The 24,979-nt window shown below is 37.8% G+C and overlaps 2 protein-coding genes and 1 long non-coding RNA gene across 4 annotated transcripts; 1 reads left to right on the forward strand and 2 right to left on the reverse strand.

Moving 5' to 3' along the window:
* tbc1d5 (TBC1 domain family, member 5) lies at window positions 1-17,290 on the reverse strand. The gene is made up of 23 exons (XM_056741058.1): window positions 17,191-17,290; window positions 10,936-10,994; window positions 10,709-10,808; window positions 10,120-10,165; window positions 9,931-10,039; window positions 9,592-9,681; window positions 9,436-9,510; window positions 9,274-9,341; window positions 8,172-8,274; window positions 7,734-7,822; window positions 7,315-7,365; window positions 7,073-7,142; window positions 6,555-6,727; window positions 6,306-6,448; window positions 5,590-5,696; window positions 3,229-3,314; window positions 2,819-3,108; window positions 2,604-2,666; window positions 2,186-2,397; window positions 1,970-2,066; window positions 1,804-1,883; window positions 1,237-1,515; window positions 1-1,098 (listed from the first exon to the last, which is right to left on the reverse strand). The coding sequence occupies exons 3-23, from the start codon at window positions 10,803-10,805 to the stop codon at window positions 859-861; spliced, it is 2,568 nt and encodes an 855-aa protein (XP_056597036.1). The 5' UTR covers window positions 10,806-10,808; window positions 10,936-10,994; window positions 17,191-17,290; the 3' UTR covers window positions 1-858.
* On the forward strand, window positions 17,204-24,117 carry LOC130415394 (uncharacterized). Of its 2 annotated transcripts, XR_008905918.1 has the most exons (7): window positions 17,204-17,343; window positions 20,099-20,213; window positions 21,143-21,212; window positions 21,515-21,551; window positions 22,803-22,876; window positions 22,963-23,035; window positions 23,319-24,117. It is a non-coding gene; the product is annotated as an uncharacterized LOC130415394 (long non-coding RNA). The 2 variants fall into 2 exon arrangements; XR_008905917.1 differs by lacking the exons at window positions 21,143-21,212; window positions 21,515-21,551.
* On the reverse strand, window positions 17,987-24,586 carry satb1a (SATB homeobox 1a). The gene is made up of 11 exons (XM_056741059.1): window positions 24,151-24,586; window positions 22,967-23,166; window positions 22,712-22,888; window positions 22,325-22,451; window positions 21,729-21,852; window positions 21,134-21,245; window positions 20,301-20,683; window positions 20,032-20,220; window positions 19,437-19,592; window positions 19,152-19,349; window positions 17,987-18,976 (listed from the first exon to the last, which is right to left on the reverse strand). Exons 2-11 carry the CDS (start codon window positions 23,142-23,144, stop codon window positions 18,407-18,409), a joined length of 2,214 nt encoding a protein of 737 aa, XP_056597037.1. The 5' UTR covers window positions 23,145-23,166; window positions 24,151-24,586; the 3' UTR covers window positions 17,987-18,406.
* Window positions 24,587-24,979: the final 393 nt, after the last annotated feature.

Here is a 24,979-nt window from a genome sequence, read left to right on the forward strand (position 1 = left end):
TTAGGCAGGAGTAATGCTTTTTATTCATCCAGAGTTAATACGATTTCGGTATAAGAGCATCCCTCGTGTCACGTGGAAAACAACACAGTTACCACTGGAACAAAAAAGAAAACTACTGATCCCAACCGGAACATAAAAGTTACACATATAATTGGTTTAAAAAAATGGCATGAAAAACATAAATGATGTTGTGAACAATGGACTAAAATCCAGACTTAAAAAACATGAAAAAATTCAGGCACTGATTCATGATCAATCAATGAGTGAGTGAATGTGGAAGAGAGAGAGAGGTTTAGTCCACATTGATGATATATATAGGTGCTCTCTCCTGTGAGATTAAACATTTGTCAGTGTCTCGTCTATATCGCTACAGTCAGAAAAATACAGAGATAAGAGGGAGAATATAGCTTTTGTCTGAGGCAGAGCGTGTCTGTTAATAAATGTTTTCACAGGATATCGATTTAGAAGAACAAAATGTGGGTTACCACATAAAACCAAGGTAAAGTCCAAAACTTTCAGCAAGTAGGGCATTTCGAGGAAAGCTACACAATGGCAACTCGCAATAAACTGAGGTTGTTTATCGCTTTAGATAGCCACATGGATAAAAAATAACAGGCTAAAGAATAAGGGGCACTGCGCCACAAAGACCGGAGAGGTTTAATTTATGATGTACTTTGAAAATAAATACACAGCCAGAGGTCCAAGACGGTGTGTAGGGATTCAGTATCAGGGTTTGGAGCACATGAAGCGATCAGCCCGAGTCCATATGTGCAAACATCCAGCAGAGTCTTCCCCCCAATTGTTTTAAGTGTTGAAGATAAGTAAAGTCATATTTAGTTATTTGTAGAGATATAGGGTTCAAAGGTCAGTAGGATTAACAATAGTAAAGTCAGAGTCTTTGCTGTGAGTGCTCCCATCATCTGGACTGGAAGACCCGGATGTGATTCCAATCAGAGGGTCTTGAAAATCTGCCTTGTTTAGGGCCCGCACTTGCTTACAGAGCGGTACTGGGGCGGCCGGGCTTTGCCCCTCACTCTCGGCTGGCTCTCCATCCTGCGAGACCAGGATGTAATCGTCCCAGTTTCTCCTCTCAGTGGCCTAAGACAATGAAAAAGGTGTTTTGAGGTTGAATTATTATAGTCAAGACAAGAACCTGTGCAGAACATATTTTATCCCAAAATAAAAAAAGGATATTTTAAAATCACATGACAGATGATTTGTATAATTGTCTCTTACCTGTAGCTCTGGTATCGTAGGAACACTCGGAGCCTTTATCATCTTCTCCTCTTTCTCCGCTAATGTTTCTCCTTGCTGGGGGATCGGCTGTGGAGCATTCAGTTGTCTGCTAGTAGAATCATCTGTGTTTGTGGACAAGCCGTCTGGATAACTCTGGTCTATAAGTGTGCCAAACTGAGAAGAACAGTAGTGATCGTCGGCAATAGTGATCTCCTCATTTTCCTCTGACTCCAGCTGGCTTTGGTTGAATCTGAGAGACCCCTTTAGGATGTCCTTAATCTGATGTCAAAAACAGAGATCTCGATTGAGACATGAAGCCTAAAAATTGAATTTACAGTTAAAGCGCCACGAAACCTAAACCTTCAATTTTGGCTTCATGACAGCGCCTTGTGATCGGAGCGCCCGTCTCCCATGCCGGAACCTTCACAGGTTTTTAACTGCTCTTCTTCTCACAGCGTTCACGCCCATTTTAAAAGCATTTTTCAAAAAACGACAGTGAGGTACAATGAAGCTGAAAGGGGAGGTTTCGTGACGCTTTAAACTATGTAAAATTATTCAGACCCATACCTGTTTGAGTCCAGCAAGTGACACCAGAACTTCATCTTCCTTCTCCAGATGTTCCTGCAGTATCACATCTTGAATTTTGCCTGTCCATAAATCACAAAGCATAACCGTTCAGTGTTTATCAGCGATGCTTCCATGATTTTGACATCTGACTGGCTCTGTGACTCACCGATGTGGATCTTCATCATCTTGGCGCAGTATTTACTCATGGCCTCTAGATCATTAATCTGACCTTGTAGAAACGACACTTGTGCTTCTAGCTCCTCCTGTGCCAAAATACAAAAAAGACATTCATGTGGCTACTAACACAGGAGCTCTAAAATATGATCCTAATCATGGGACAGAAGATAAAATACTGAAGTCTCAGAACAACAATGTCGCCTACCGTGTCTTTCTTGTTAATGGTTTTACTGTGGGACCGTGAGCGACTTATATTAAAGAAAGAGTCTTTCTTCGTTGCGGAAGAGGGTGGGGATGAGGTGCTAGAGTCTCGTCCCTCTCTCGACACAGGAAGAGGAGGGGAAGACATTGCCTGGTCCCGCCCACAAGACAGGCTTTCACTGCTAGGGGAGGAGCTAACTGTCCTAAAGGTGTGTCCTATTGGTATACATAAAAAAGTTAGTGTCTGTGATAAAAAAAGATGAGAACTTGTCATTTAAAGACTGGAAATAGTTTATTCAATAGATGTTAAAAAATCTGCCCCCAGGTAGCACAAAAGAACCAGATTCACAGTGGACATCACTCAAGCGTCACCATTCATATGCACAATCCAGTACTGATGTTGTTGTCATGGCAGCAGTTACCTGGTGTATCCGAGTGAATCTGGGCCGGGAGAGATATCTGAGAGGCTCCACAAGAACTTACATCTGAAAGACAACAAAATATTGCAAAAGCTTCTGTCATGCATGTAGAAATGGTAACGTATGTCATATTATATAATATCCTCTTCAAAGGTGTACGACTTAAAATTAACAATTGACGTGCAAGGTTGAAAAAGTGTCTGCATACAAGTATTTACCTTTACTAAGTTGCACCGGCATGCTTTCTGACTTCAGAAGTCGGTGCTGATGCTGCGTTTGTGGGATGAGCTGCGATCTCATCTGAGTGTTGGAGGGAGCGGTGCTCGAAGAAGGCTCAATCAATGGTCGTGGTGCCGGAGCTTGAGGGGGTAGAGCCGATACCACCTCACTGTTGATTGGTGAGATACCACTAGAGGCACCTCCAATTGGAGCGATGAGCTTTCGACCAAAATTGAGAAGAGAACTGGATACTTTATTAATGTTGAGAGGTGCCGCTTTCGTGTTGGCCCTGGACAAATAGAAAATAGATACAGATTCATTCCTAATGCTAATAATGCAGTTGAATTTTAACCATTTGGTCTTTAAGAAGTGAAACAATATGAAAAAAGAGCACATAAGGAAAGCATACCGAGTCTTGTTGACAAGGTCAGCCCCTCTTGTTTTATAGTAGTCAAGGTTTTGTTGGAACTGAAAGTTTACTGGCCGATGATTATTCTGTGGTTAGAAAAAAGACAAAAATGATGCGTAACAGCAGCTTTGGGATCAGTTATGTGCTAACATTTGATTGCACTTTTTTTCATAATCCTTTGCTCTGAAGAAAATGAGTTGTGTAGAGCAAAATAAATAGTGCTTAACTTTAAATTTCTTTAAAAAAAATTTACAAAAAAATTCTTGATATTATTATCATGTTATCATAATCTGATATTCATTGATATGAATTGCTCAGATGAAGTAGTTATTAAAGAAAAAAGGCAGGTGCTCTTGCACATATTGAAACCCAATACTGTTCAATACTTCAAGTTTTAATTAGTTATCAATGCCAATGGCTCATAAAGCAGTTATCTGGACTGTTTAAAGAACTCATATCCGGCCATACAATAATACATTGACCTTCAGGACTAACTCTTAAAGGTCCAGTGTATGAAATTTAGCCACATCTAGCTGTGAGGTTGCGAACTACAACCAACAATTCACTCCAGCGTTCACCTCTCCTTTCGAAGCACTATGGTGGCTGACACAGGACTAAGATGTCGTCACGTTTTCGCTTCTTTGCAGAAGGAGATAACGTATTTACGAAACGCACTCTGTAGAGCAGCATGTCTGTTTAGGGCTACTGTAGAAACAACATGGTGAATTCCATGTAAGTGGACCTGTATGTACATAGAAATAGCTCATTTTAAGGTAATAAAAAAACATAAGTTTCCTTATGTAAGGTCTTTGTTAGTGCTGTCAACAAACTTTCATGCTTTAACTTCTGCAATTATTTTTTTTCAGATGAACACGTAAATATATTTAAAGCAATTAACGCAGCATCCGATGATGTTCTCATCTTTTGTCATCACGTTCCTATTAATGTAAAGGCCTTTAAACCATTTAAGCGCGATTTGAAACAGTTGTTTAGACGCAGTTCAGTATAGATCCTCTGTGAATCGTTGTCAGACAGAGCAGCACCAGTATTAAGTTCTCTTTCGTGCTTGAATGAACAAACCCCACACAAGATTATGCGAGAAAGACCGTTTTGTATGGGATTTTCGTAAGCACAGATTTCAACATGTTAAATAAAATCCTAAATCAATGCAAAGAGTTGTGAAACTGGGAAAGGGCTTCAGATATGCCTAGAGCATCGGCTCTTAAAGGGGCCGCATTCTTAAACCTGGTGCTGTGAAATGTTAATCAAAGAACAAAAGAAAAGAGGAATTCAATGCATTCTTCAATTCAATTCAATTCAAGTTTATTTATATAGCGCTTTTCACAATGTGCATTGTTCCAAAGCAGCTTTACAGGAGCAAACAGGAAAAGCAGAAAAGGTAAAACACAGCACAGTGCATGGTGTTTAAAGAACGAACAAGATCATTCTAATAAGTAATATCTAATTAATAAATAAATAAATAAATGCAGTCTCCCGGTGAGCATGCCAACACTGCACTGCTTTTTTATTTTTAAATCTTTAATTCTATATTTAATTTAGAATTTAGCATGAAAGACTGTAAAGTGTTTGAGAACTTTATTCAACTTCTGTATATTTCCTACCCGTAAGACATGATAGCTCTCAAATAAAATGTACTTCAATGTTGAACGACTGTAGTTAATGTTAAAAATAAAGAAAAAATAATCAATTTAATGGAGACATTGGTTGTAGTACTAATATCAGAATGTTGGCTTTCATTCATAAAATGATATTATTAAAAAAAAAATGTTGTTTCTACATTAATTTGGAGATTAAATTTGAATTAATAAGAATGTAAAAGTATATTTAAAAACATTGATGTTATGTCCGACATATCGTGATTTGAGAAAAGTTCAAACGCCTGCATCAACTGAAGTAATATTTCGCTCTTTCTTGCTTGTCTCATTCTATAACACTCTCTGACTCAGTTGTCAACTTCAACAGCATTAACACAAACGCTTTTTGACAGACGGTCTCTGCTCTGACTAATGGTCTGCTCTGGTCTTCTTTGATCTGCACCTTTCCAAGCAATTTTTTTTTTAAACTACATTTTGGTTCCCTGACTGAGTAGTCAACCATTCTGTCTAGAAGTGATAGTTCAACTTAAAATAAGAATCCTGTCATCATTTCTTTGCCTTCATAAATGATGAAAGACTTTTTGGGTAAACTCTCTATTTACGAAAGCCCAGTATAATTTAATACTTTTGTGTTCAACCACATGACACAACGTTTTAAAAACTAAGATAATGCATCAGATTCCTTAAGCATAATAGTTTCAGCAGAACTATACAGAAATACAAAAGAGCAGTTATGTGACGGTACCTTAGGATCTCGAAGGAAAAGTGCTTTCAGCAGCAGCGAGTGGATGTCTCCAATCGGAGGATAGTGCATCAGAAGCCCGAGACACGTCTGGAAGTTACTAGCGATCACTATAACATGAATAACAAAGAAATCACACTTGTGCTGTTTGCTCTGTATCTTCTTCATGTGCAAGCTGGCATAAACTAGCTCCTCTGCATGTCATTTTGTTTGGTCACGCTTGTGATGTTATATGAAAGGACACATAAGTGTTTACGGTTTACATAAACTCAGAGAAAAGTCATAAGAGGCCAGCATACAGTGACACCCACAGTATTCTAGGCCGAACATACCAAATTGTGCTAATCGTATTATAATCGACGCCTCAGGAGTCTTCGGAGAATTATTTTACATTCCATTAGTTTGTTTTTGGAACGAATCACAGATTTTTCCTGGGTAGCTTAAAGTGATAGTTCACCCCAAAAACCAACAGAACACAAAAGATATTTTGAAGAACATGGATAATCAAATACTGGACCATATTGACTCCCATTGTATGGACACAAAACCACTGAAACATTTCTCAATATCATAATCATATAAAGGTTTTGAACGCCATGTGGGTAAATAATAGACAGAATTTTTATGTTTTGAGATGGCAACAGAAAGGTCCTGGGTTCAATTCCCAGAGAACACACTTTTAGTCATTTTTAAGACATAAACCAAATGAATAAACTCACATGCATCTCTGATGTACAGAAGCATTGCAACAAACACATAATCCACCAGGTCCAATGTGATGCTGTCTGCAAAAAGAGCATCCCACACCACCAACAGATCCTGCAGAGAAAACTCCCGACCATACAGCAGTCGAACCCAGCGACTGCCCAAACATACGCACAAATAGACAATTTATAAATGTTGTAACAAAATAATTTATCTTTATGATTTAAGACATCTGTGTACAACATGTGCACAAGTACACTCACATTCCGTAGATCTGGGGTGCTATCTCTAATCTGTTGAGGTGCATGTACAGTTCAATGTCATGTTTCTTTACAAGCTGGTCCTGAATTCGGTTGACTTTGGTCACTATAGCAACAGATGGGCCAGTGTCTTGTGGTCTTGCAAAGGGGATGCTGGTTAACATCTCCTCTTTGCCCTGAAATGTTTAAACAAGATGCATGTTTAATATATTGCAATATTTTTAAAGGGATAGGTCACTCCAAAATGAGAATTCTGCCACTCGTAATCAATAATTTTCTGCAGAAAATAAATATATATTTTGAAGAATGTTGTTAACCGGCACCCTTCATTTGCACTAGTTTTGTGTACATACAATAGAAGTCAATGGGTGTTACGCAGGCGAAAAGAAAGTCATACAGGTTTGAAATGACAAGATGGTGAGTAAACGATGACAGAATTTTCATTTTGGGGTGAACTATCCCTTTAAGTCAATGCCTTCCGATAATAATGAAACATTACAAAAAAATCTTGGCATTGCTACCTTTCTGACCTCCCGCTCAAAACTACTAAACCAAGGCTCCGCTGTCTCCATAAGATGAGAAAACATGGCACTGTGGAGAACATAAAAAAGGTTTCCTGTAGCTCAGTGGTACGAGCCTTGCGTTAACAACACAAGGTTGTGGGTTTGATCCCAGGGGATTGCAAATACCTATGTAAAATGTATAGGATAATACAATGCAAGTCACTTTGGATAAAATGTGACAATATCTGCCTTATACTCACTAGGCATCATGTTCGTGGAATTCAGGATCCAGAAGGACTCTTATCTCTTCACTGTAAAAGTTTATATTACAAGCCAAAATTAAGTCATAGGCTGTAGTTGACTGAAACAAAGATGTAAACACACTAGCAAACCACAGTTCAGGGCTCTGTGAACCGTGAACCAGAACTTGCAAACAACTTCAGTATTGTAACACTTCTAGAAGATAAAATAATATTTAATGAGGATCTAGAAAAGCATTTTCATTCAGAATTGGAGTTGGCCTCAGACTGACAGCTGGAGGGGTTAACAGATCTCCTGCCCAAGCCGTCAAACTGTTAGGTCCGCCATTTTAAGAATTTAAAGTAAAGGAGCCCAAACACCTTCACAAGGCACTGTGAAAGCAAAGAGATGTGTCATGTTTGTGGTCGTTGGGTCAGACCTAGGATTGGCCGTCTCATTGGCATGCTGAAACGCCTGCTGATCACAGTGAAGAACAAACACTATAGGAGCCAGTAACTCATGCATGCCCTGCAGAGAGAGAGAGAGAGAGAGAGAGAGAGAGAGAGAGTTAGTGAGAGATGTATACTTAGGATAAAATAAAAATGTTCACCCAAAAATGAAAATTCGCTCATCATTCAAACCTGTATTAATTTCTGTGTTCTGCTGAACACAAAAAATAAATATTTGGAAGACTGTTTTTAATCAAACAGAACTGCCACAGAACTGTGTTGTTTCCCAAATTCTTTAAATGAACTTCTTTTGTGTTCAACAGAACAAAAACATGAATACAGCTTTGAAACAACTTGAGGGTGAGTAAATGATGACAGCATTCAAATTTTTGGGTGAGATACATCACAAAATGTAAATGGGTACAAGCCTGTTTATACAGAAGCTGCTCATTCTCTCGTGCATAGCAGAAAAGAATATCAGTCAACTTCGTCCTAACATCCTCTTCCTGAAAGTACAGCATCTCTGGAAACCTGCATACAGTCAAAAAGAAACATACTGTAGAGACAGATGTCTGACTATAATAACATATATATTTTCTATATATTATTTCATATTATACTATTATTTTCGTAAGTGCAGAACATTAAAGCATCAACAATCAATCAACATTTATTTATAAAGCCCTTTACACCACTCAAGGTGACCAAAGACCTTTCCAATAAGAGCAAAACAAAACAATAAAGACAAAAAAAAATACAACAAATTAAATAGACTAGAAAACAATAAAATAGACACAGAAATATCACAACATCGCTAGGTATTAAAAGCCAGTCCCAGATCAGTAATGGTGCGCATATTGGGGGGAAGCCTGTTCCGGAGTCTGGGGCCAGCTACGGAAAGGCACGATCTCCCCATTGTTTATACCTTGTCCAAAGAACTTCAAGTAATAGTTGGTTTGTTGATCTCAAGGAAATATTTGGCTGATGAAGAATCGTCTGAGGCCATTAAAACTTTAAATAAGAATAATCCAATTTTAAAATAAACTCTGAAGGAAATTGGAAGTCAACGGAGGGAATAGAGAATTAGAGGGAATGTGCTCCCGTCTGCGTGCATTGGTCAAAAGGGCACCGGCGGGCTACACCCACTGGAGACGACTAAGGGACGGGATGACTGTGAGACACCAACATACAATGCAAAATTTACAATAATCTATGCTTGAGCTAATAAAAGCATGAATAGCTTTCTCAAGGTCAGAGGGATTCAAGCATGGTTTGATCTTGGCCAAAAGACGAAAAACTGAAAAAAAAATACGCTGTCAATTTGTTTATCAAATTTCAGACTTTTATCAAAAGTCAAGCCAAGATTCTTGACAGTTGGTCTGAGCTTTGAAGTCAGACGTGCCATAATCAGAACTCACAGACTCTCCCAATAAAATGTATTTAGTCTTTCCTTCATTTAAGAGTAAGAGTAACATAAAAGTATGAGCAGGTGCTGTCCAAATTGTATGTGTGTGTTGGGCTCACTCTTACGTTCGTAACACATCCTGTTTGATCATCCCTCTGAGCTCCTTATCCTGAAAGAACTTATTCCATAAACTCTGAGAGAAAGAAACATAAAACAACACAGAGTGGTTTAACCATCCAAATTGTTCCAACATGTGTAAACTGGATTGTTATTGGATGTTCTCTCACCCCCTCATCCTGTGACAGTGGGTTGTTCACCACCAGGTCCTGTTGTCCAGCAGCTTTACGGGGGTTTGTAATGTGCTGTAGACAAACAGTCACGACTGAGTCTCAAACCCCACCAAATACACACCGAACAATGGACACACACATGTACACACATACCGTCTCCTTGATCTTCTCATATTGTGCTCTGAGCTCCTTGGTTCGCCTGATCCATTGATTCTTATCTTCTGGTAGTACATCCAGATAAAGCTGAAATCAACATAACCAAACCTTATAACCTACATTCTGTATACAGTATATTCTTAAAAGGGTGTATACATTCCTTGGTGTTTAAAAATGTCCTACCTGGTTTAATTTGTAGAGACAAAGTTAGCTATTCATAGGTTTACTTACTAAAATGCAAACACTGTGACATGTTTAACATTACTTTTTGTTTGGGTGGTCTAACTGAACTACTGGCTCAACCAATGGAGTGAGTTTGTGACAGGAATCCATTACCTTCCAGCACACGCTGCGAAACCGGCTGCTCCGTAACCGTCCATTAATACCTGCTTGTCGGATCCTCGCAAGATAGTTACTATTCTGAAACAAGTCATCCCACTCCTTACTGTAAAAAAGGAGACAAACAACAGGTTAAAAAAAACGTATGAAATGAAACACGCGGGAAAGATTCATCAATCGTGTTACCTGTATGACTGAAACGTAGATTCAGCAGCACTGTCCTGCGACTCTTCTGAAATTACAGGAAGAAAGTCATCATCAAGTTTAAGTTGAGTTTTATTGTCATTCCGCTACATGTGAGGACATACAGTGAAAAGAAATGTCATGCCTCACTGGACCGCGGTGCTACATAGTACAGACATTCAACATTTAAGTAAAATACTATAAAAATTCTATACACAACTAAGCTACTGAAAGATTGACTATAAATAACCTACATGTGACCCTGGTCAACTAAACCAGTCTTGTGGGTCAATTTTTCGAAATTGGGATTTCTACATAAGCTGAATAAATAAGGTTTCTATTTATGTATGAGTTGTTAGAATAGGACAATATCTGGCTGAGGTTCAACCGATTAAATCTCAGGAATCTGAGAGTGCAAAAAAATCTAAATATTGAGAAAATTGCTTTTGATATTGTTAATCAGGGGCACTTTACAGAAGGATAAAATCAATAAAAATAATGATAATTAAGATTTAGACTACTATAAAAAAGTGAAATGTGGGATAATGTCCTATCACAAGTATTTTAAATGGAAATATACTGTGTGTCTTACGATCTATGTTCTTGTTATAGTTCTGTAGAGGGTCGTAACCCGTCTCCTGCTCGTCCGACTGCAGCGGATGTTGCGTTTCGAAATTTGGGTGCTGCATGTCCTGAGAAAGGAGAAGGAAGTACATACACGAGGTATTCAACACACATGTATACTTCGTTAAACATGGGAAAGAGAAGATGACATCTTTTTTTGGTTTTGGAGGTAAACAACAGTACATTGATACTCACTGTTAGAAACGGCTGATTCTCCTCATAGGCCTGGAGATCACAGTCCACTAGCTATTAATCTGACGACAAACATCAGAAAACAACAAAATATAATTACACAAACCCTTTACAAACAACTATTTCACTTTCGCTGAAATAATTAAGAGATTCCGGTTTTGTCTTGTATTGTATATCAGCATGTATTATGGCAATTCCAATCTAGTACAGAAACAAACCTCAGGAAGTCCCCCAATATGAAAGACTGAGAAAACGCAAAGATACATGAAATTTGTAAAAATTAAGGTTATTCTACCATCTAATGAATTAGGAGATAAATTACATGTCTGTATGACATATCCCTGTATTGCTCCCTGAACTCTCTGTAAGTCGCTTTGGATAAAAGGGTCTGTTAAATGACTTAATGTAAATGAAAAGGAATCATAAATTGATAACTTGCAAACAACATATTTCTCTCCATTTTTAGAAAGTAAACATAAAAGAAAGCAGCCATAGGAACAGCTTAGAAAGTCAAGCGTTTGTCATCTGTTATTTTTCAGCAAAGATACTTCTATTGTAGTCAATGGTGGCCAACAACTCTTTGGTTACAAGCATTCTTCCAAATATCTTTCTCTGTGTTCAACCAAACAAAGAAATGTATACAGATTTGGAAAAACTTGAGAGGGTGAGTAAATGAAGACAGAATTTTCATTTTGGGTGAACTGTACATTTAAAAAAAATCTCTTTTAGAAAACGGTGATTCATTAACAGTTCTTTCTAGAATTCAATTCTCTCTGTTCTTTATTTTTTCTAGGGAAAGCACGTTTAGCCCCAAACAGGTGCGACATGACAAGGTTTGTGCAGCAGCACTCGTCACGGTTGGTTAGGATAGAAACTCAGCTCGTACGGAACAGAGCTTATCACCTGCCCTTTCGTCACCTCGCATCTGGTTAAGACACTGTTCTGAATGTTTTCCATTTGTCTGGATTAAACATTACACTGTATGACTTTAGTTAACATCGGTTTACAAAAGCATCGAAGTTTAGTTACTAATTCAGGAGCAAAATTGGGTCAATATATGAGGCAAGAGCTCAGTGAGGAGATTGTTTCTAGTTTCACAAAAGAAACATTAAATTTAATGAAGCGTGCCAGCAACACAACTCTTTAGATTTAATTAAAGCATGTGGGTGGCTGGTGCTATGAAATGAATTCACCATCAGCTCAGCAGGGGGCCTTATGGACCATTACCTCGGCATTATATTTTTATGAATTTGGCAGATGCTTTCATCCAAATCGACCTTTATTGCATTCAAAGAATACATTTTATCAGTCCATGCCGTTCTTAGGATTGTACCCATGACCTTGCAGGTGCAACTCCATCTTCTACTCTGTTTGAGCTAAAATAATTATAAAAGTCATTTGTGATTTTTAAGGTCCTACTTTGGTTTATGGAGTCTCCAACAACAAGTTTATGTACATACATGGTGTTAAAACACTTATTATTTTCTTATAATAGGCAGTAATTATTATGTTACTTCTTTTAACACATTTGTTACCTTTGAAGCCCGAAATATAATTAACATAAGTAAAAAGCTAACACGATGCTATAAACAGACTACACTTAAGGTGGCTCGATATCAACGTCACCACCATCAACCATCAGACAACTCTTTCAAACTTTATTAAAAATGTGTTCCCTGGTAATGGATGAACGAATCCGCATCTACGTTTTAACAGATTTGTGCCCATGTTGCATTATTTGTGAGCTCTATATGCACGATGATGTCTAACATCCCCGCCAAAGTAAGTCAATTTTTGCAACTTGTTAGCAACTGCCATTTTTAAGACACAATAAGGCTTTGAAGAATCACAAGCGGGTTGTAATTGGTGTGTTTTATGTCATCATGTTTTGTTTACCAAATACCTTATTTCCGGAGATTTACAACAAACCCATTCAAGTGATGGAACCGGAAGTCCTAAAATGCAAACTTGCTCCCTTGTTTTGCATACAAAAATACGTCAAATCTGAGTCGACTCCTTTCCCATGCCAATGTATTTGATATACGTTCACTTACGGCTTTACAACTTGGCAGACTGCTTACACTCACACACATCAACAGTAGACGCTGTATGAAATGTAATTTTAAGGAAATTGTAATTATTCTTGAAGCACAATACTGGATTCAAGATTATTAGGATGGTATCTCAATATTTTTACCCCAAAAAATTAACCATTATATTTCCAAACCATTAACAATTTTACATTTTAGAGTACATGTTTATGTACATTTTGTATGTAAATGAATAAAATGCAGACTTTAAATATACAGTCCTAACTCAAACAATGCGTTCTCATTGAGCTGTTTGATATAAGGGACCCTTGTTCCACAGAACTGACAGCTTGTGAGTATTCACACTGGCAGTGCCAAGCTCGGTTTGGAGGTGATTCTGAGCCATTCAATCCCAAAATACCCCAACTGTTACCCTGCCTGTCCCACTAAAAGTACAAACTAATTCTTGTAACAGTACTGGCTTCTAGCTTAACTGGCTGGTCTACATTCAAGTTATATTTTCGAACCTAAACCATTAGGCTGCATTTGGTTCTGGACGTTCATAACCTCCAGCAAACCCCCTTTATCAATTATGCAGATACACTAATAAACACTGATCTAATATCTTAGCACGCCAACACACAGCACATGAGGCTCATGCATTTTATATGACGGTGGTTTATTAGCAGTTTTGTTGAGAAATAATGCCTGGAGATTGCCCCCTGGGGTGTGGTGGCACAACAAAGAAGCAAACAAACTTAAAAGTTGGAACCAGTCCAATCACTGAAGTGTCTGGAAATGTAAAATGGAACGGAATGAAATGTTAAATGTGTTTTATTACCACGCACGCCTCTTTTATGTGCTTGGAGGGTTGCCAGCCAATTAAATTTGTCCGTTAGCTTTTGTACAACAGGGATTCCCTGGATCATTTACAGTAAAGTACAATGACAGAAATGACTATAATTCTTCAGGGACAGCTATGAATAATTAAGTCGGAAATATGAATAATAATTAAATATGCTTAAAATAACAATTTGAATATGCTTGAACTGCATTGTCCCTTTCAGAGAAACAAAGGAATTAAGTCCAAAGCTATTTGCATAAATTGCAATTAAGCAAAACAATTAAATACAAACATTAATGTCTCTCTAGAATTTGCTAGCAAAGAAGTAAAAGTGAGACTAATGTATGTACTGAATAAAAATCTGTAGTATACATGAACTACTTGAAGTATTGGTTCATATGTTTTCACTACTGAATTGTCTGCATCTGTTGTCACAATTTTAGGCTAAAAGTAACACCGATTCGATCACTCCTAAAATGAAACATGCATATTTGATTTTCAATATACAGACACAGTAAGCATTAAATATTTAACTGCATCAAAATTGCAATAGTGCATATGCAGGACAAACCAATATACAAGTATGATTTTATAATATCATAAGGGCAATTCCAGCGTTATGGACGTGACTTAAAAATGCTCAGAGAATTAATTTGTTACGATTATATTGAACCATCTGTTTATATTTTACTGAATCCTTGTTGTTAGGGTCTAAACATCAAAAAATGTCAGTCTATGAAAAAAAATATATTCAAAAAAAGGGAAATAAACATGTGTTATGGATGTGACAAAAAAGTATACGGTTTTTGGGAGACGATAAACTTTGTAGGATTTCTGTAACATATAATGCACAATCCTGAAGCAGTAATACCCAAAGGGATGCCTCTTTATAGAACATAAGATAGTTACTTTATATTCATTTTCATGTGTCCATTTATGAGGAATATGTAGCGTTAGGGTGTGACAATCCTTAAAATGGCACTTATCTGACTATGAAAAATCATGCACTAAAAATAAAACAAATGCTTTACAAATTTAAAGAGAGATCTCACATGGGTATTTGAATCACCAAATGTTAAAATCTGTGCTGTTATCATAGAAAAAAATCGCTGAATGTTTTCGTGGTAAAGTTGACATTTTCACGGATTTGCTCATAAGTTATAAAAAGTAAGAAGGGCTGTGCCTTTAATCGAAAATTAACCGTAATCGTCAATTTTGGATTTACAAAAACAGAATAATCCAGGTACGATTATGGCGCCGCATTCCATTTGGCAAGGATACTCTCTTTACTTGTGGTGTAAATCCAAAGCGCACCTTCCTTTACAGTGGTTCAGCTATGCTATTTCTTTACATTCATATTGCAGTTGAAAAGTTTTTTTATTTTTCTGTGTTGTTTTAAAAGTTAATGAGTAATCATGTTAAATAATAGGGATCTCAATTTGGCCAAAATAAATGTGATTATGATTTTTGTCATAATTGATCAGCCCATATTCTAAAGTAGCTAAAAGGTCAAGAAAGGCCGATGTTTAGCAGGGTTGCCATGTATGTTTAAAGAACACATTTATAATAACAACCCTCTTGATAAGGTGTAACTGTGGACATTTTGCTAAGATTCTACCATTGATCATAAAATTGCATTCACATGATACTAAGATATTAAAATAACATTTAATCTTTTTTTAAAGGGTAAAACATACATGATGAACTCCGTAATAAATGTGGAACTGTGAAAACCTTTGAAACAGAAACCTGCACCAAAGCTAAACAAAGCGACACAGCTTCCTGAAAAAAATCTCACAACTGCAATAAGTAAAGTAAAGAGTAATAAGTGAAATTAGTAAAAAATGATAATTAGAATAACAACATATTCTTGCGTGGTTCTACAACAAGAAACCTTTTTGTAAATTACGATAAGGGCTGGGAAATCCCCTGCAATAGACACATGAGTAGTTGCAGAACGCAACCTACAAAAACTACATTACAGTGAAAGGGTTGTGGGTGCAGCTGAGGAAAAGACTTACAAAAGCAAACCTGACCTAAACCCGTTTAAACACACTCACATGACTTCACTCCATCAGCCAATAGGAAATCAGGACTCCTGCACCAATCACATGACTCCCTGGAATTATATCAGATCCATTCTATTCTATCTGACGTTATGTAAACACAGCACAGTACAGCAGCAAACTGCTTTACAATATAAAAGTATAACTCAAATAAAACAAGCATCTGGACACATGTCTAAAATTACAGTTAACCACTACGGTTATGTCTGTTAGATACACGAAAACACACATCCTCCTCTTTAGCCATTTTCACAACAGAAAACTTTTAAATATTAAAACAATATGTCCATCAAATCCAGATGACATCTTTCGGTTAAAAAAAAACAAAAGTTGCTTCATTTATGTATGCATTAAATACTGCTGCATGGATTTAAGACACGAGACAGATTTTCTTGAGCATAAATTAAAGTCCATTAAATAGAAATTGGTCATAGTCTCTAAGGCGTAAATTAGCTATTCATTATGTCACCATGCCTGTGTGTGCGAGTATGCATGTGTGCTGGTGCATGTGACGGTAGAGCAAGTCTTGTTCTGCGGTTTAGCCTTTGTGCCCTCGGGTCCAAAGCTAAATCATATATTTCTATAAACATGCTGTTCTTCTCCACAAGCAGACAATAATGTTACAATAAAACAATTTAAAAGAAAAGTATTAAAAGGATTAGAGATTGTGTTGATATAGGTGTTTCCCCCCACACCACATATAACAATGCAATCTTCTTCTAACCACTCCACATTTGCAAATTTAATGTCTAAGGTTTATTGTTTTGTTTAAAGTGAGCAATGTTGTTTTAAATCATTAACATCTCTTATCAGAGAGTGAGAGTGTAGGGTATTATTACAGTATTGACACTTCCCCAAAAGAAGACTGGAAATTTGCATAAATATTATGGACACATGGCATCAACACCATTCATTATTACTAGACGAAACACACAACCTCGCCTAACAACAGGGCCAACAAATAAAAAAATATTAAATAGTACATCAAATTGCCATTAAAGTTACCAAACAAAGACTGAAGCATTCAAACTACGACGAATTTCAAAGTAAACTTTATAATCACGTAATAAAATGATTTTAAATGCAAGTTCCCGACACTAGCTGTGGTCTTTACACATAAATGTGTCCTAAAATGTAACCGAAAGTATTCAATAAGCCATATTGATGGACAGCAAAGGCCTTACGGGGCAGCCAAGCTCAACACTTCCGATCCGATAACATTGCGCAACATTTCACACACTTGACGTCTCTGCGTTCGGGTTTGACGAGCTCGTAAATCGCAGTTTTAGGGATAAAGGGATATCGGCACATATTTTACCTGCAAAGCTTCACGCGGGTCTGCCCATTCTGTCCCTGCAGTCTGCATGTAAACACGCTCGCGCGAGTCAGGCGGAAGTGCCGCACAACAGCTTATCAAACACGTGACTCTGAACGGCAAGCCAGCGATAGGCTTGAAGCTTGTCTGCGGGTGGTGAGGTTGCTGTTTTAATGTGATAAACCACAAAAATTATTAGTTTTATACTTACTTACTTTATGGTTTATATACAGCAGTGACGGATGTACCATTTTTGTTCTTCAATACAATAATGTACTGTGGCATTTCCACGAAATAGTGATGTTTGACAATATTGAATTGCTTGACAGTATTATACTGAAGGATAACATTAGTTTAGGTTATTTTAGTGGAAACATATATTAAGCTCAGACAACAAATATAAACAAACACCATGGCACTATTTTGCCAGTGGCTTTATAATAAGCACGATAATGACGTATGTCCACGTTTTTAAAAAGGTTTTTAGCCGTTAGTGTGGTTATTATATTGACAAACAGCTAACGTTATTCTATATATTCATATCCTTAGCAACTACATTGGGACTAAAAAATCTCTTCTTTACAATTAAGATGGTTAATCTCAATAATGACCACCTAATGAATGTAACTTAATTTGAGATGGTAAAATGGTGGCTTTGGGCAACAGGATTGTCACGTGATTATGCTAATAATACCCTATTGTCACAGCAGTCATACACGAAATAAATTAAATATCTTTGGTAACTCAATTCTTACATATGATTGAATTCATTCTGGTTTTTGAGTAAAATCACTCTTAATATCACCGACAGTACAGCTTTATTGTAAATCAATGTTCTGTCGGTAGGGAGAGAATTGTAGTAATGTGCTGTTTGTTTCTAAAGATACATAACACATCACTGTCACTGGCAACAGCTTCTGTAAAAGACAATACTGCTTAGTTGAATATGCTACTGTTAACAGATTAACAAGATTCAGTTGTACATATAAAAAACATAAAATGAAAGACAAAGCTAAAATAATAGCTCTCCAGAATAGCAGATTCCCAAAATGGTGATGTTTTCAAAGAAGAACAGTCATGTTTATGCTTTCCGTGGCTTTTCCATCATCCAAATTGTAAAGTCTGTTAGTGTAAGAATATTTTTTGTGCAGAATAATACATTTATGCCATTGTCATACTACGCCAGCTCAGCTGCTGCATATGTGTCCATAGTATAGTTTTAGGAGTTTATAAACTGGCAGTGGGCGGGGCTTTCATCATCTTCCTCCTTACGTGGGAGCCCCTCCTCTTTAATAGTAATAGTAAAACGAGTTTGTGTTGATGCGTTCTGCTCCACCAAACCAATGTCTTCCGTCTCTGTATTCTCTTTCTCCTCTGTCCTCTGATTATTTGTCTTTGTTTCCCTGCAATCTCCATCATCCTCTGCCTCCATGTAATCCTCCTCTCTAATATCGTTCTCGTTTCCTTCTGTTCTCTGGTCATTGTCTTTTTCACTGGGCCAGATGTGACCATGGAAAAAGCAGAGGACTGCCTCTTTGGCTACACCCAGTTGAGCAGATAGTGTATGAATTGCCTCTTGATCTGGATGTAGTCCAACTTCCTGAATGAAGCTTTGCAGGGTTGCATGGGCTTCTGGTGGTAAAGGCCTGCCTCCAAGACTTGGACCCATGTGAGTTGTGTCGCTGTAACTTCCAGTGAGTTGGTGCTGTGCGAAGGATTTGTGGTGCTGAGATAAAATTTGATGCAGTTGTTGATGCTGCTTTAGAGGTGTCATATGCTGTGGTATCACCTTGGGAAAATAATCAGATTGTGGGAAACATTTTACAGACAATACTGATATGTTTTAGCTGTGTACAGAAACAAAAAAAATACCATAATCCTTCCTATTTGCCATCTTTTCAAGCTTTTTGTTAGAGAGATACAATACTGAAAGGATGTGTTTGTATGTGCATGTAAACTCTCACCTGCAATGGTTCAGCTAGCGGTCTTGTGTATTTTTCTGGAAAGAGTGTCTGCCCGGTATTGCTCTCTTGGTCGTAGATAGCATCTCGTTCTGATTGGCGGAGATTTAGGAACTGACGTATCAAAGTAAGATTTTCCCACAGTGTACGGTTCTGCTGGGATGGCTCCTCTTTCCATCGTAGCAGCTCACACAGCCAGCCCTAACAGACATGCAAAGATATTTACTCCATCTTCCATCGTCAGTTTCGTTTAGATTAGTAGTTTAATGTCCATTAACACACACGCACCTGGCTTTTGGCTGCGGAGACTTTAGCGAACAAAGCCTGTGACACTTTGGCTCGTCTCATTTCTTGCTGTATTTCGTCATAGATCCCGGAGTGTATCCCAAAATCATCACATTCCACCTTGACTACAATCTCCTTGGCGACAGGTGAAAGTTTAGCCTGTAGGAAGACAGATTTCTTATTATTACATAAATAAAAATAGTATGCACGCATTAAAGGTCCAGTGTATGAAATTTAGCGGCATCTGGTGGTGGGGCAGAATTGCAACCCCCGGTTCACTCCACCTCCCTTTCGAAGCACTACGGTATAAGATGTTGTCAAGTTTTAGCTTCTTTACCGAAAGAGATAAAATAATGACAGTCTGTACGTTTAGGGCTACTGTAGAAACTTAATGGCGAATTCCTTGCAAACGGATCCGGGGTATATGTAGATTGAAATAGCTCATTCTAAGGTAATAAAAACATAACGCGATAAGTTCTTTATACACTTCTGTACTCCTAGTTATGTATATTACATTGTATTTCTGTCAATAGATCCTCCATGAAATTGACACATTGGAACTTAAAAAAATGGCTTTTGAATTAGAATGAGAGTGAACCTGGATAGGCAGAGGGGAAGTGGTGCTGTAGCTACTGTTGATGTTACGTTCTCTTTCTTCCAAATAGATGGAGTCTCTCTGGCTCTGCGGCAGCTGCAGGAAGCCTTGCATGGCCCTGAGGTTCACCAAAAGAGACTGAGATGCACACCGTGGGTCCTCTTCTTTGCGCAAAATCTCTGAAAGTAAGCCCTGACACAGACAAATACATGTTACGTAATTGTAAAGCTGGAACATTCTCAATGCCATTCTGTTGCACAAAACTAAACTACCTGAGTCCTATTAATGGCCACACGTGCAAACACTGCTTGAGAAACACCTGCCCTCTTAAGCTCCTCGCGCACCCAGTGGTAGATTTCGGGTGTCACATCAGTGACAGGAGAGGGACATTGAGTTACTGTGGATGGAGACACATTGCATTTGGGTGGAGTCCTTAGTGGTGCGGGTTGAGCCCCGTGTGGGTGCGTGTGAGCATGTGCAAGCAGTTGAGACATGGCGTGCTGCTGTGAGAGGAGCTGAGCCATCACTAAACCAGGCATTCCAGCTTGCATCTGTACAAACCCACGTGGCTCCGCCCCACTACTTTCCATTGGTTGCTGGTAGTCAGTAGGGTTGCTACAGGATGAGTGTTGGTTGCAACGCTTATCCATATCACCTGAGAGAAAATAAACAATTGAGGTTTGTATTTAAGTAGTTCGGTCACAGTGTTGATATGATCAAACTAGTTAGTTTACAGCCAATCTCATGTTATTGCCCGGTTACACAGATTTTCACAGGTTTAAGACTAGTCCCAGACTAAAATTAAAGCTTGAGTTGTCTTTACAGAAGATAAATTGGCCTGACATATCTTAAAATATGTCATTGCCATTGTTTTGTCTCAAGATACACACAAGTAATGTTTTTTTTAATGCATTTTAATAAATGCAATTTATCCTAATTTAACTAAGGCTTAGCCTTGTCTGGGAAACCAGGCCTAAATATATTGAGTTTAAATCCTTTTAAACCAAAACAGGCTTGAAAAGCTAGGTCAATATTATATACTCTATATAGTGATACTTTATTATTTTTTGGTGAACTAATTACAAAGCAGTGTATTGTTACTCACCCATCATAGATTTGGTCCTCTTGTAGTGTTTGTACCACTGGCCGAACTCCTGACATCTCGCAGCAGAGATGCTGGCATAGTAAGTGCCATTTACCACTGACGAAATCATGCTCTTTAAATACACATTAAAGAAAAGATAAGATTCATGCAACAGAGGCAAAACCAGCATGTAAGGATGTGTTTAATATTTTTAATATGTCCTTGCTAGACTGATTTAATAGCTTGTTCTTAAATCTAGGGGTGAATCTTTATGATAGAGTATATTCTTTACTGGAGACCGCTTAAATGATCACAGCGCTTTTTCTTACTATGTTAATCAATGGGTGTTGAGATCTTTTTGGTTTTAAGCATTTTTCCAATATATTTCTCTGTGTTCATCAGAACAAAGAAATGTATTCACATTTGGAACAACTTGAAGGTGAGTAAATGATGACAGAATTTTCTTTTTTGGGTGAAGTATCCCTTTAAGTGAGATCCTTGTTATTGCAAAAGCTTTTGGATCAGAACAATTGGGATTGTTTTCAGATTAAATGAATGGTGTATTGTGAATATACTTTGCAGTTAGAGAGTGCGTTTGAAAGTGTGTTTTGTGTACCTGTGATAATGGACACTCTTTGGCCAATGAGCTCTGATTCATCTCTTTCAGTAGCTCCTTGAGGGCATTTCTGACAGTAGAATGAGTCCACTGCTCAGCCGGCAAGTCCTCTAATTTAGAAACGCTGAGAGAAAGAGAGACTGAGTCAGCTAGAAACACAGTTTACCACAATCATTAATAAATGACTTCAAGTAAATTTCACTGTGCGGGACAGTAATCCAAAATGATTATTATTTCACAACATGCTATTTCAAGTATGTTTGCGCAAGGCTTGGATAGCTATAATGACTTTAATAATTGTACAATTATTATTAATGCTAAAATCATTAGTAAAAATAATTGTTAATCCTAAATCAGGAAAAATTAAGCAATTTTAAATATCACAGAGATTAGTTAATCATTCTGATAAATCACGTAAGTGGCTGTTCACACGGACTTGATTCTTGTGTAAACACGCTAGATAGACATTTGATCGCTGTTTGTCATTGTCTCATGCCATGAGCTCATTGTTTTTGAAATTGAGAATGCATTATGAAAGAACAGCTTGAAAGTTGAATGTTCAACTTCAAATAGATGTGTGTACATGCATGTTGTACCTGTTGAGCTTTATTCTTAAGGTGATAACGTGGTAAAGGTCTTCAAGCATGTCTCCTACTGTTGCGTCTAAGGTGTCTGTCACAGTGGACAGGGGAACAGGGTTCCAATGACCAACTTGAATCTGGCCTAATGCAGACATGTATAAATATGACATGCTTATAATGCATATTCAATTTAAGTTTAGATATGTTTAAAGGGACATCAACATAGGCCTACAGTATATATTTGTTTGTAAATGTTAATTACATGTCTATTTAATTGCTTTCAGTCTAAACACCCAAATTGCTTTATATTATCAAAAAAGATTTTTATTAGCAGTAAGTCAATATTTGTCCAACACTCACATGTTGATGACCCCTTGAGTTTGTGTGCGGGAACATGTGTACCTGTAGCCAGCGCAGCTGCAGTGTGCGTGTACCCCAGCTCTTGTAATGCGGCTTCTGTAATCTGACTAAACAGCAGGTCTCTCCTCAACAGAACAAATTCTGTGTGCTCTGATCGCTTCCTCTCTGAGGGAGGTGCATCACCATGTTCCACCATACAGAACACAGGTAGCAGATTGCCTGTTTGAAAGGAATTATGAATGAGTGTCTGTTTGTATTGAACTATAAATGTCTTTGTGTGAGTATTCCTGTAGATACCTTTGGGTTTGACGGCGTGTGGTGATGTTTGTTTGGAGGCCAGGCTCGGAGGTGCGACACCAGCTACAGGTAAATCTTTAGCATTCTCCATACGGGCCACTTTACAAAGAGGATAAGGGGATGGTTCACAGAGAACTTGTGCTTGGTTCTTACTCGTGGTTGCTAAATGGTCCATCATTTTGATGTTCAGCTATCACAAGCTACAGCAAAAGAGATCATTAAAGAGAGAGAGAAGCAAGATTAGTATAACGTTAAATGCATTTACATTAAAAAAAGCTTTTGCTTCTCTTTAGTCAAGGTTCAATAGGTCCAGCTCTTTTGTACAAAGGTTATAGTTTGTGCTTCTCCACAGGGGGACCGTGCCTCATAAGGGGACCCTAGCTGACCTCCATGTGAACCTCAGGATGACAAATAATTTAAAATGAAGAGCATTGCATTTAAGAAAAAAAATATCTTTCTTATTATTTGTACATTTAATTGAATAAGCTCTTTTCCAGTTAATGTCAAGCTCTGAAATATTTTAATGGGTAGAAATGTTTGGTTTTTGTGGGGGGCCTTTGAACATTGTTGAATACAGTGGGGGGCCTTGGAGTCAAAAAGGTTGAGGTCTCCTAGTTTAAAAGCAGTTCACCAGCTAAACAATATAAACAGCCAGAATAATAGCAGAATAATAAGTATGCTTGCAAAGCGAAGCATCACTATAAAAAAGATGCTGCAGGGTTTTTTAATATGGAAAATTTCAGCTTGCTACAGCTCTCCTATATGAAGGATGCTATATATTTTAGAGACTCAGAAAACCCAGGATATACATAATTCATGCATAAATGCAATGAATTTGCACATGCTAAAAGGATTTGAGTATGCACATATCATATGTTCGAAGTACATAAGCCAATTGTTTTTATTATTATTTTTTTCATTTCTATATATTTTAAACATTATGTTTTTGTTATAGAGAAGTAAAATGACTTAACAGTCTCGTTTGCCAGAAATACAAAAATATCTTACATCCTCTCGGACCCCAAACGTATAAACAGCAGTCATGGGTTAAAGCTATGTTTATTGATCAGTTTCTGTTTATAAAGCACTGCTACAGGTGCCTAATCTGTCCTTTATTCCTGCCATCGTCTAAATAATCTCGCCTTTCTTTAATCGCCACAGAACGATCACAATCAATCACTCACTGCGGTGCCGTTGGGTTTATTCCTCCAGACGCGCTCCCGAACATGCCAGTAGATCGAGCGCGCGTCCCGGGATCGCTCGCAAACGCTCGCTCCGCAATGAACGCGACTCTCCGGAAGCAAAAACGGTTTTATTTCGTACATAAATGTTCAGAAAGCTCCCTTGCCATCGGAAAAATCAAGAAAGTCATGAAAAAAGGATAACCGACAGAAAAGCTGCTCGCAGCGAACACAGACGCGTAATTAAACCTTTGGGCGGCCCCATTCAAGTGACGTCATGGTAATGTGAACCAATCAGCTGTAAGCGGAAATGCCTCCTGTCAGAGCGGATCTGTAATTACAGCTGCATAATTCGTATTCAGCAGGGCTACTAATACCGCACGTCTTCTAAAATTAAATTAAAATGCTCTAATGATTGCCTGTAAGTGCAGTTACAGTATGTTAGTAAGCACTTCTTGATGCGCTTCCATTGTCCTGTTTTAACGAATACGTTCTGTATTTTAAAATGTAAAATTAAATGTTTAATTTAAGTGTAAATTCACTATCCGAGAGTAACCTCATGGTAGTCATATATGTCATTAAAACATTAAAAGGTTATGTAGCTTGACATTAGTGATGATTCATGCCTAGTGTTTTAATAATCATTATTCAACAGTTCACTTAAACACTCTTGTTCTCAACATATACCTTGCTGTTTTATGTTTGTTCTTGCTTCTTGATCTTGTCCTAGTTACCCAATGAGTTATGAGTGGGGGGCATTTAAATGACAGATACATTCATGGACTCATTTACAGATTGTGTGTTTTGAAAAATGTTAGTCGGCCTCATTTTA

The sequence above is a fragment of the Triplophysa dalaica genome, chromosome 25 (assembly GCF_015846415.1).
Source record: "Triplophysa dalaica isolate WHDGS20190420 chromosome 25, ASM1584641v1, whole genome shotgun sequence".
NCBI lineage: Eukaryota > Metazoa > Chordata > Actinopteri > Cypriniformes > Nemacheilidae > Triplophysa > Triplophysa dalaica.

Coding starts and splice junctions, on each gene's coding strand:
- tbc1d5 (XM_056741058.1), bottom strand. CDS start 10,805: ATGCAGCACCCAAATTTCGAAACGCAACATCCGCTGCAGTCGGACGAG. Junction 5,697..6,305: donor TCTGTACATCAGAGATGCAT/GTGAGTTTATTC, acceptor TTCATGTTATAG/TGATCGCTAGTAACTTCCAG. Junction 1,099..1,236: donor CTACGATACCAGAGCTACAG/GTAAGAGACAAT, acceptor TCATTGTCTTAG/GCCACTGAGAGGAGAAACTG.
- satb1a (XM_056741059.1), bottom strand. CDS start 23,144: ATGATGGACCATTTAGCAACCACGAGTAAGAACCAAGCACAAGTTCTC. Junction 22,889..22,966: donor ACACGCCGTCAAACCCAAAG/GTATCTACAGGA, acceptor CCTTTCAAACAG/GCAATCTGCTACCTGTGTTC. Junction 18,977..19,151: donor CGCTAGCTGAACCATTGCAG/GTGAGAGTTTAC, acceptor TATTTTCCCAAG/GTGATACCACAGCATATGAC.